This window comes from Dasypus novemcinctus, chromosome 31 (assembly GCF_030445035.2).
Source record: "Dasypus novemcinctus isolate mDasNov1 chromosome 31, mDasNov1.1.hap2, whole genome shotgun sequence".
Taxonomy (NCBI): domain Eukaryota; kingdom Metazoa; phylum Chordata; class Mammalia; order Cingulata; family Dasypodidae; genus Dasypus; species Dasypus novemcinctus.
This window is the reverse complement of record NC_080703.1, coordinates 44,474,490-44,487,065: the sequence shown is the minus strand read 5'-3', so window position 1 is coordinate 44,487,065 and position 12,576 is coordinate 44,474,490. Positions and strand designations below refer to the sequence as shown.

General features: G+C 42.7%; 1 protein-coding gene across 3 annotated transcripts in view; it reads left to right on the top strand.

The window, feature by feature from the left end:
- Positions 1 to 12,576, top strand: part of CPNE4 (copine 4) — a 509,926-nt gene that overhangs the window by 324,849 nt on the left and 172,501 nt on the right. For all 3 annotated transcript variants that reach the window (XM_058290594.2, XM_058290593.2, XM_058290595.2), the window contains one exon: positions 7,946 to 8,125. In XM_058290594.2, coding sequence (XP_058146577.1) covers positions 7,946 to 8,125 — 180 coding nt within the window. The remainder of the gene's footprint in view (positions 1 to 7,945; positions 8,126 to 12,576) is intronic.

Here is a 12,576-nt window from a genome sequence, read left to right as displayed (position 1 = left end):
TAACACGTCGCAGAAACAGCCCCAGTAAACGCAGGTGCCCACACGGGACTCTTCACTTAACCATAAAAATGTTAACGTTTCAATTCCAGTCCCACGAAAGCAGAGAATCCACCCGAATTGAAAATATAAATCCTGTGTCCCCGGCACCTGCCCACTCACTCCCTGTCGAATGATTTTGTTTGCTCCAACCACGGGGCAAGCCACCAACTCTGAGACCAGTCCTTTGAAATCAGCAGCCACAAGCAGCTGAAATCCTAAAATTGAAGAGTGCTATTTCTGGTGGCTGAGTGATTTATTTTACCTAAATTTTATGTGATTTAATATGTCTCCTAGGAAGTTATGTAGTTTGAAAAAAATGTCTGTAATAAATCCTTTATCTTTGAACATAAAGTTATCCATTTTTTATTCAGAGAAAATTAGATTCTCCATCCTCACTAAATAAATTTTGAGCAAATACTTGAAGAACATCAGTTTGAGGGAATGCCTAATTGTAAGGCTGCCTGAGGGCCCTCGTGTCACTCTGACGTCATTCCTCACTGGCCAGGCGCCCACACAGCACCTGTTACCCTTGGAATAAGGGTCTGTCCTTTTCCAGGGTCCCAAAGACCCCAGCCCACTCACAACTTGCATCATCCGTGGCTCCTGCCTCACTTCCTTCCCTCAAGACTATCTCGCTGCTCATTTAACACTCACACCCTCACAATTTTCTCTGGCAGTCCCAGCCGTTGGAAGCCCCAGAGAGTAGGCTGTCACTGGGGGCACAGTCTTGAACTGTGTGTTGACGCCACGTTAACCCTGTCCCTCACACAGTCCAGTGTCCATGGGCAGTTTTCAGGACCGCATTTGTGTTTCCAGTGTACTCAGTGCACAAACCCAACCTATGGAGACCAGCTGCAGCTGCACCCTTTGACTTTCCTCCAGCAGTTCCACATTTCACCTGGGAGAAGTAGAGTGTTTGCTGTTTGGATTATGCATTACTTTGAGCAATAGGGTTTAGGTGGAAAAGTTTAAAGTTTGCATGACCATATAGCATAGAGGTTAAACACACAGACTCTGGAGTTAAACTCCCTGAGTTCAAATCCTACCTCTGCCACTTGTTACATGGAATTAGAAAAGCTATGGGATCACTGTATCTCAGTCTTCCCAACTGTAAAAGGGGATAATAATAGTACCTACCACTATTAGTCAGCCAGAGGCGTGCTGAAGCAAAACACCAGAAATCTGTTGGGCCTTATAAAGGGTACTTATTTCAGGTAGGAGCTTACAGATACCAGGCCTTAAAACATAAGTTACTTCCCTCACCAAAGTCTATTTTCACATGTTGGAGCAAGATGGCTGCTGACATCTACCACGGTTCAGGCTTCCTGGGTTCCTCTGGGCTCAGCTCCTCTGTTTCCTCCACAAGGTCAGCTGTAGACTATGAGGCTCTCTAGGCTTTGCCTCTCTCCACAAGGTCAGCTGTAGACTATCAGGTGAACGGCTCTGTCTCTTTCCCCAGGGCTCCAACTTAAGACTTCAGCATCAAACTCCAACATCAGAAACCCTCAACTCTGTTCTTTGCCATGCCTTTTATCAACACCCTAATCATAATTCAATCATGGCCAGGTACAGATCAGATTACAAACATAATCCAATATCTACTTTTGGAATTCATAACCATATCAAACTGCTACACTACCTTATAGCATAAGAATGAAAAGAGAGTGCTTGTCGAGAGATTTGAACAAACACTTCAACAAAGAAGATATGAAGGTGGGAAATAAGTATATGAAAAAATATGTTCAATATCATTACTTATTAGGAAAATGCAAGTCAAAACCACAGGTAAATACCACTTACACCTATTAGAATGTAAAATGCTAAGCATACACCTACCTTATGACTTGGCCATTTCACTCCTAGGTATTTACCCAAGAGAAAAGGAAATACATGCCCTATCAAAGGCTTGTTCAAGAATGTTCACAGCTGTTTTATTGTAATAGCCAAAAAGCTGGAAATAATGCATATCCATTAATGGAATACTACTCAGCAGTAAAAGGGATGAACCATTGATACACACAGTGAATAAAATCTTAGATAAATCTCAAAATAATTATGGTGAGTGTGACAGTTTGAGATTATTTTATGGATCACAAAAAAAGAAATATTACATTTGTAAAGTAATCTATTTCTCTGGGTGATTTACCTATTGCTTGCATTAAATTCAGTTGAGGGTCCTTTGATTAGATTACTTGATGAGATTGCTTTAGGGCTTTTGATTGGTCTATGTCAGTGGGCGTGACTCAGGTTGAGTCTCCACCCCTTGCTGGGTCTGATAGAAGCACAGAAAGACACTCACTCTGACAGGCGCAGGAAAAGGAAGCTGCCATGTTTAATCCAGCCATGTAAGAGAGAGGACTACAGGATCACTTAAGCATAAAGCCCCAAGAGGCTGGGCCCACGGAGCAGCTCCAGAGGAGGGAGCAGGTGAGCCTGGCAAGGAAGGCTGAACCCCCAGCAGAGATTGGTGGCCATCTTGCTTCACGACGTGACAACACACCGGAATCAACAGGAGCCGACATTGGTGTGAAAGCATCTCTGATGGTGTCTCAGTTTAGGCTTTTCATGGTCTTAGAACTGTAAGCTTTTACCCCAAATAAATCCCCTTTATAAAAGCCACCCCATTTCTGTACTTTGCATCAGCACCTCTCTGGCAAACTGAAACAGTGAGTGAAAGAAGAAAGATAATAAAAGAGTTCATGCTAAGAGAAATTGAGAGAAGACTGCAGAGTAGGAAACTCCAGGAGTCAGTCCCTCTACCCAGGATAAGTATAAAACAGACAGGAACTTTCTGAATCAACTATTTCAAAACTCCAGAGTCCAGTAGAACACTGAGCAGCATTAGGGAAGAACGGGAGGAAGAGGCTGCGAAATTGTCATAGATACCACTGAAATGCTCTCTCAAATCACTGAAGACCGAAATTAATGGAAGGACATTCTGTGTTCATGAATTGGAAGGCTAAATATTGTTAAGATGTCAATTTTATCACAAATTATTTACAGATTCAACATAATACCCATCAAAATTCCAACAATCTTTTTTGCAGAAATGGAAAAGCCATTCATTTTAAACTTATATGGAAGGGTAAGGGACCTCAAGTAGCCTAAGCCATCTTGAAAAAGATGAATGAGGTTGGAAGACTTCATACTTCCCAATCTTAAAACGTCTTACAAAGCGAAAGTAATCCAAACAGCATGGTACTGGTACAAGGACAGGCATATAGACCAATGGAATCAAATCGAGAGTTCAGAAATCAACCTTCACACTTATGGTCAAATGATTTTTGACAAGGTGGCAAAAACCACTCAATTGGGAAAGAAAAGTCTTTTCAACAAATGGTACTGGGGAAATTGGATCTCCATCTGCAAAAAAAGAAGGTGGACTTCTACCTCACAATATACACAAAAATCAACTTAAAGTAGATCACAAACTAAAATAAAATAGCCAACACTTAAAAACTCCTAGAAGAAGATGGGTTGTCCTAAACTAATCACTCAGTGAATTTCACTGCAGCTTGTGTTTATGAGAATTCCTTATCTGGGAAGCCAAAGGACAGCTGCAATCTGAAGAACAATCCAGTAAATGTAATTTGTTTTATATTGTGTGACAGATAATTATCAACCACTAAATAATGTCTTTAATACTTATTTGCTGCAGAGTGTTTTTGTTAAAAGGTGATCATCTCTTGCCTTTCTTTTACAGTGATTTATATACAGGTGATAAACATCCAGCCAGGTTTCCTGTAAGAGACCAGTTAACATATGTACATAAACCACAGAAAAAGTATAACAAATTATTTAAAAATTAGGGTTTTCTCCTACTTAAAATATTTAGCTTAGGACTACTTAGGACATTTGTAAAACTACATTAAATACAATACAATCTCTGATTATTTTTATAAACAGATGATTTCTGCAACTGAAATAACATCTCTGCTCAACAGCAATCCTAGGCTTTGATATTTGGTAAAAAGTTGCCTTGTATAATTCCTGAAAACGATACATGTTCTGAGACCAATAATGCCCTAAGGATAAAAGATTTCTAAGCAAATTCATTATCTTTTATTTTTTTTTACTATGATCTAATGATAAAATTGCATAAATTTTCATTTTTTAATGCATTTGTCTCTTTTAGTTAAATAGCTGGTGATTTTAAGGAAATGCATTTAAGAAGACTGAACTGAAGAAAAAAAAAAGAAGACTGAACTGGAATAAAGTGTTCATTAAACTATTAAAAACACACACACACACAGCAAGTTTAGATCCCACATCTCCTCCTTTCCTTTAGATGGGCACTTAAAAATAAAGGTCCCAGGCCCCACCCTGTACTTACTGAATCAGGATTGCCTGGAGTGAGGAACAGGAATGCAAGCTTTAAAAGAAGCTTCCGGTCTATTCTAATGCACAGTTCTCCCAAGCGCAGTTGTTCTGCCTAAACCTGGCCTCAGCCTCCTGAAAACATAAAACGTGCCAAAACAGCTTCAATATGCACTTCCCATCGCAAGGGCTTCCCTACCGTCATCTCCCCCTTTCCTGGGAGGCCTGCTGGCCCTGGGATTATCTTTGGAAATCATTTATCTTGGTAATGCAAATGTTCATTAGTAAACTTGATTACTTGAATTCTGTCCAATTAGCCATATCCCTCAAAAAGGAAAGTCACTCAGTGCTTTGCACTTAGAGCTCACCTTTTGTTTTTGGTAGGTGTGGCTTGATGCCAGCATGATCTTATACCTAAGTGGGGTCAACTTTGGAAAATCAAGAATTGAAAAGACAGGTTGCTGGACTTGTACCCATTGTCCAATGTGAGCCAATGATGGGTGGGCAAAGCAGAGAAACAAAGACTAGAGTTTCTGTCTTCCATCTCTTATCATCTAAACCTGCCCAGACTCTATTCTTACATACAATGAAAGGTACCTTTTCTACTGTTTTCTGGATCTTCAGGATGTCAAACCCACCTGTAAGTTACTTCTTAGGGGTTATTTTTGAACCTTCTCTGGAGAGGCATGACTTGCGTATAACTAAACCTATCAGGTGGCTCATTATTACATGACTTTGGGCCAGATGTTGCCAACGCAATGCACATAGTGAGCTTGTGGAGAAACTTCATGAGGGGAGAAGATCCTGGAAGGGGCTGTGTGAATTGTAAAGGAGATGCCCATCTGAAGGGGGCGCTCCCTAGGTATTGCTGTGAGGAATGTAGCCCAAGTTTGCCAGATATTCTTGGTTTTTCTCCAAGAGGCAGGAGTAGAAATAACCCCTTTTTCATGTCAAATAAGAGAAAAATGCTTTGAGAGGGACAAATAAGACATCTCCAAGTCAGCATGAGCCTGCAGATTACTGGTTTGTTACCTCGTGCTATTATTCAAAATCATGATTCCTGAACAACAGGAAAAAAATTTATACCACTAGAGTAAATCTTGTACCCACACAATTGGCCAATGGCATAGTCTGTCCTGTGCCCCAGAGCTAACATTAGGTAAAAATGTGAAGTTCAGCTGAAACGGAAGCTGGGTCCAATGAGCACTGGTCTGAACAAGAGTGGGTTAGGATTTGTCCATCTGCCTGCCCAGGTTTTGAACAGGGACATGACCAGAACCATGTTCCTCTTCTTATAACCTGGATTGTCTATCCTACCAAGACTGGCAGGTGGTCCTAACGGGACAGCCCCTCTCACACAGAGCCCACTGGGCGTTGACTCACATCCCCCTCGGATCTTGACCTCCAGTTCTGCACTGTGAACCCGTTCGTAAGTAGGACCTTTGAAGATGTTATTGGTCATGGTGTGCCCAAACTGAGCGAGGGTGGGCTGATCTAATATGGCTAAAGTCCCTACAGGCAAAGGAAATTGGACACAGAAGGAGAGGGAGATCACAATGCGATGGAGGCAGAGTTGGCTACAAGTCAAGGGATTGCCAGCATGGCAGCACCAGAATGCCATAGACTCCTGGAAAGAAGTGGCTACAGGTAGCTTGAGTGGGCTTTTGACCTCCCAACTGTTCCTGCTGCTGAAGCCAGCCAGTGTGAGTTGTTTCTCATAGCAGAACTTCAAGTTAAGACAGAGCCCCAAGCAGGAGGTGCCAGGAATGAAGCATCCAACTCAAGAGTGAGAGGAGAGGCTGCAGCAAGCATCAGATTTTCTTTGCTGGCCAAAATGGGACACGCATGATATCATCAAAAATTGCTTTCCCTTCATTTTATTGGGTGACTCTTGCCCTTTACGCATGTGAAAGCTGGAGGAATGGTTTTCATAGTTTGTGCTAATGAAAGAATACACTAAACCAAGTTTCTATTTGAAAGTCCGCAGCACATACGGGTTCCAACTGATTTATAAAATATGAAGGAAGGAATCTGCCATGGGGAGATGCTGTAGGATAGGAAACTGGGTCCTTTAAGACTTCCCGGCATATGAGTGGTTTTGTGTGTTTTTATTTATGACAAGTGTAAAAGAAAAGAACTTGAGTGGCAAGGTTCCTGCAGGTTCTAGACAGCGTACCCAGAGAACAGAATGTCAGGGGTTGAACTCTTTACAGGGGTGTGAGCAGGCTGAAGGGAGCCCATAAAGAGGCTGAGGCATGGGAAGGTGGGAGCAGAGCAGGGAGTCATTACTGCTTATTCCTGTCGCTGCCCTAACAAACTGCCATGGCCTGGGTGGCTTTGAAACAGGCCTGGAACCAAGGTGGCGGCAGCTTTGTTTCCTTCTGGAGTTTCTGAGGGACATCTGTTGCCATCTCCCCTACCTTCAGGGAACTGCTGGGATCCATGGCTTCCCTTGGGCTGGAGCTGCATCGCTGCTTCTTCCTCTGTCACGGCCGCCTTCCCTGTGTGCGTCTCTGTGTTTCCACATGGCCTTCTTACGAGGACACCAGTCAACAGATTTAGGCCCACCCTACTCCAGTACAGCCTCATTTGACCTAATGACATTGCAAAGGCCCCATTTCCAAGTTCACCTGAGTGAACTTGGGGGGGACACTGTTCAAACCAGTGTATCACTCTCTGTCTGCTCTGACAGGTACCTAGCTTACCAGACCCCTGGATGACTTCCTGTCTTGGAAGGGCATTTGCTGGCAGAATCTGTGTGTGTAGAGACACCCAACTTCTGTGTTCTCCCACTGTCTGGTCTCCTGCCAAATCCTCCCTTTGTGTCTAGCCAGAACCCAGAGGGAACCCAGGAAATTCAATCCTTAGAGGTCAGTCCCCTGGGGAAAAGAGCAGGGTAGAAAGGGACGAACATGGATCTGGGAGAGGCGGAGAGCTGGAGAGTTACTATTCCAGAAGGCAAGGGATTAGGCCTGTGGGCTGTCAGAGCAGAGAGGGACTGCTCATCTGCTAATCCTCAAACACTTATTTTGTAGATGTGAAAGTGGGGTTCAGAGAATTGAAATAACTAAATGAACAGTACACACTTAATAAAGGGCAGAGCTGAGACTGAAGGCAGTTATTTTCTTGCTCGTTCTCTAGACCTTTCTACTTCATAATGCTGGGGATCATGATGTGGGAAACTGATCTGCAGTAGAGTTGGCTAAAATGGGGAGCCTACATTGTCATTTGCCATTTCTGTGCCTGTTAGACATCACCAATCAACTATAGATTTTTCCTCTGAGCCCAGAAGTACCCTAAACTGTTCCTCGCCCTAAGGTTGCAGGCAGCCCCAAATAATCAATCCACCACTGCCCTGATGGCTAATAATATACGGAAATCTTCCAGCACAAGGTCCTGTATTATGTCTAATACGATTTTCCTCTTTGAAACTTGGCTCGTTCTCTGAAGGTGCTCCTTCATAGTATTTTTAACTGCTTGAACCTGGGTTTGATGGCTGGAAGAAGGGGAAGCAGGGACTAGTTTTCTCCAAGGGTAATAATGAAAAGCCCCAATGCCTGCTGGGTCTTCTCTTCCTCTCTCCCTGTAGGTTGACAGAACAGAGGTGATTCGCACCTGCATCAACCCCGTGTACTCCAAATTGTTCACTGTGGACTTCTACTTCGAGGAGGTGCAGCGCCTGCGCTTTGAAGTCCACGACATCAGCAGCAACCACAACGGGCTGAAGGAGGCGGACTTCCTCGGAGGCATGGAGTGCACGCTTGGCCAGGTGGGCCCCGCGCGCTTTCTTTTCTCCTTACCTCTCTTACTTGGGCCTTTATCCCTCTCTTTTTCCCTCTCTCTCCCCTCAATCAACTCTTGCTTGCTTTCTTCTATTAATTTGATTTTTTATTTAACATGCAGCATTTTGTAATTTCCCAGGTACTGTCACACCCATTTCCTTTATGTAGGGATCGTGCTGTAAGTATGTGAAGTTACTAGTTTTTGCAAAATTAATCATTTTCTCTTCTGGATTCCCTCACTATGTCAATTTATTTAATGATTACTTATTACTTAATGACTATTTATTGAACACTTTTTATGTCTGGCTCCATGCCCTGCCCATGTATTTGTAATGATAGTCTTATCTTGTTAGATTATAAACTTTCATCTCCCAACTCAACTCTGAGAACTTGTAGGTAGAGTGTTTTCCTTGTTAACATTATTCCAAGCCTCTAAGGCCAAAAATAATCCAAGTTAGGGACTAAGTAGATATTTAATGATAAATGAATGATTTTACTTAATCCTCACAACAATAATGTGAAATAAATATCATAATTATATCTGTTTTATCAGTGACAAAACTAAGAGTCAGAGAGGTTGGATGATTTACCCAAAGCCTCACATTACTAAGTGGCAGAGCTCAGACTCAAATTTTATTTTATTTTATTTTATTTTATTTTGTTTTTCTTTATAAAGAAGCTTTAGATTCCATAAGTGATACATCAAAAATATAGGGGGATTCCCATATACCCCACTTTTCCCCATTAACATCTTTCATTAGTGTGGTACATTAGTTATGATCAATGAACAAATACTGAAGCATTGCTACCAACCTAAGAATTACCTCCCGAAAGCCTCCTTGTTGCACAAATGTGGCCTTTCTCTAAGCCAGGAGTTCCTAACCTTTTATGTTCCATGGATTCAGTCAGATGAAAACCACAGACCTCTTACTAAGACCACTCCATTCTGTGTATTATTTAATAAATACATCACAACTGCACCACCATGTCCCCACAAGAATAATTTTTTTTAATTTAAATTCAAGCTCACAGACTCCTTGTTAAGAACCCCTGCTCTGAGCCACACTCAGCATATAAACTTACTACCTTCACCCCAGCAAGACCCATGACTGCTGGGGATGAGCCTCCCTGGCACCAAGGGATGATTACCAAGTGCAACTAACAAAGCATTTGGAAAAAACATTGACCAAAAGGGGAAAATATTAAATACAAATGAGTTTTTATGGCTAAGAGGTTTCAAAGTGAGTCAGAGGGTCGTTCCAGAGATTATGTTTATGCAAGTCTCAGGAAGATCTCATTTACTCCACAGTAAGCAGTGCCTCAAGCAGGGGTTCTCCTGAGGTCTCTGAGACATCTAGACCCTATGCACTGGGCAAACAATCTCAGGAATTCAGTACCCTGTCAGTGGGCCCTACCTTGGAATATATGTTCCTCAATGTAACAGAGTTAGACTCATTTATAATTTCCCAATACATGGCTCTTCTGCCCCTTTTATTTTGAACCTCTATACTCATTAAAAATAGGTACAAGGGACTTAAATCTTCAGTCTATTCATATGCTGGTTGAGCCCTGAATCTCAGCAATTTTGAAATACCTACTTTCAAGTTCATCAGACTCACTCAGGACAGCTAACAAAAGGATGATGATGACAATGCCCAGCCCAAAAAAACCAGTATCAACAACTGTAAGCAAGACAGTTCCATCCTTCTGCTCCATGGGATCTAAACGCCCTCTTAATCAGAAGCGGAATGGGCATCACCATCCTATAGTCCTCAAGATTGAGGAATGAACAACATAAGGCAAGAATGCAATTATGGACTAAAGTAGACTTGTTATTTTTCTAGCAATGGAAGATCTTGTAACACTGATATAAAGGCAGTGGTCCCCAGAGGTTCTCATGGGAGGGAGAGGGAAGAATAGGTCTCATGGGGCATTAGAGACATTGGAATTGTCCTGAATGACATTGCAATGTTGGATACAGGCCATTATACATTTTGTCAAAACCTCTAAAAACGCGCAGTGCAAAGTGTATGCTATAATGTAAGTTAATTATTAAACTTCAGAGCCCCTCATTTGCATGAGCCCCTTCCAAGAGTCTGTGTAGTTTTGTGCTGCTTTGTTCTCTTTTTTTCCTCAAAGAAGGCTCCCAATCGTAAGCGTCAGTCCCCACAAGATCTGAGTCCACCCCCTACAGAGGTGATGAGTCTCAGGAACCAGTGAGAAAGAGTTTGCCTGGCAAAAGATGGCAGCTATATGCTTTGTTTGTGTGTGTGTATGTGTGTGTGTGTTTTACCTTGTCTAATGTCATTTATCTCAAAGGGAAATTTTTCCCAAGGTGTACTGAGTAACAAAATAGGCAATGTGCTTAGTTACTCTTTTTCAGCAAATACAGTGCCTGACTTCATAGGATTGTTGCTTATTCCTTTAATGAAAGCCGAGAGCCCAATCTGGAACTACAGCTAAGGCAAAACAGAGAGAGAATCTAGAATATCTTCCATAACTATAATCTCTCCCGTAACTTTTGAAAATAATTGGTAGCACATAGTTTCAGGACCTGTGCCAGGTGCAATTTTGGATTTGGTGTGGAACAATGTGTTGTGTAAATGAAATAAGAACATGATTAAATTGTATCTTTTGTAGCTATAAATATACCATACCAAGAATCTCCCTCATACAATGGGCATCCCTCTGATGTTTAAAAGTGATATTTGGTCCTGAGAAATAAATATTAGTCCATGCAGGAGTATGTGGATTAAAGATCTTTTTCATCCAAAGCTTTGATAATTTTGTTTAAATGAATAACATTCACACTTACATCTCTATCTCTTGGAGGCTCATGTTTCCAAGAGCCAGTAAGTTATTGACCCTCACATTGTGCTAGGGGCTGGTGAACCAAAAACTTTGTCTTTGCCCTCAAGCAGCTCACAGTCTAGTTGGGGATAAAGACATAAGGAAAATAATTGAGCAAACAAGGGTTTAAACCACACCTGTGGTATATGCTGCTAAGGAGAAGTACAGAAGTATAAGGGAGCAAACAATGAGAGTATCTCACCAGGTGGAGAGGGTCCTAAAGGTAGGAAGGTGACATTTAAACTGGAACTTGAAGGGTGATGCCATGACGTGTGAAGGAAGAGGCATCACATTCAGCCTATAGAGTGTCTTCATTAAGATTTCCCAAAAAGCAAACTCTGAAACTAGAAGTTGAGGTTGGTAGAGGAAGCCACAGTGGAATGGAAAAGTGGGACAGAGAAAGGCAAGGCAGCCCCCCAAGGGCATGCCATCAGGCCAGCTGCCACTGTGGACAACTGAAGCTTAATTCTGCTGGGAACATTCTGGACGCCAACGCAGAGCCAACACACAGCTATTCACCCTACAGTGGAGGGCACTGAAGTACGTTTACACTGGGGATGCATATACTCTCATCGGTCCCTGGTTGAGAGCTGCTGCCGGGGTGGGGCATTAATACCCCAGCACTTCTGGCCTGATGCTTGGATGAGAAAGCAGACTCCAAAGACCAGAGAAAGCTCTCGAGCAAAGAAATGCAAGGCAGTGGTTGGAAGTCTGCAAATGAAGTCCTAGAGCCTGGGGATATGAGCAGGGCACTGTCAGCATCAGCTGCGCAGACTCTGTTGTTGCCTACCCAGTAGCCAATTGCCCTGCCCTGTGAGCTGTCAGACACCGATTATTTTCAGGTGTCTGCCTTCCACCATGTGGCCGTGTAGAAATAGCTGTATCCCTCCCTCAAGGTTGAATCCTGAGTACTTTCAGCCAACCCTACACACCCCCTATCCCTCAGTCAACAGATTGGTGTGGGGATGGGCATGTGGTCCAGTCTAAATGATAAGACATGAGGGTTTTCTTGAAAAGATCCCCTAGCCTAAAGAAAGAGTGTGGTAGTTTGAGTCTTTTATGGACCCCAGAAAATTATGTTCTTAAATTAACTGATTCCTAGGGCTGTGAACTTCGTGTAGGTGGGACCCTTGGACTGGATTTCTTCAGTAAGGCATAGCCCGAGGTGGATGTTAGTCCTCTTATTGGATTCCTCTATAAACGGGATGAATATACAGAGCAGAGAGGCCCCAGAGACAGAGACACCCCCAGAACAGAGAGATATCCCCAGAAGCTGAGAAAGTCCCAGAAGCCAGAAGCTGAGGTCAATGGACCCCAGGAGGGAGAAAGCCACGGGAGCAGAGAGAAGTCAATGAGAGCAAGAAGCTGAAAGCAACAGAGCCCAGAGGAGAGGCAGAGGCCAGCGTATGCCACCATGTCCCCTGTGACAGGATTGCTGGAAGCCGTGTCTTCAGGGAAAGAGCTTAACCAGATGTCTTAATTTGGACATTTTTCTCAGCCTCGAAACTGTAAGCTTATAAGTTAATAAACCCCACTGTAAAAGCCAGCCCATTTCTGGTAGATTGCCTTTAGCAAACTAAAACAAAGA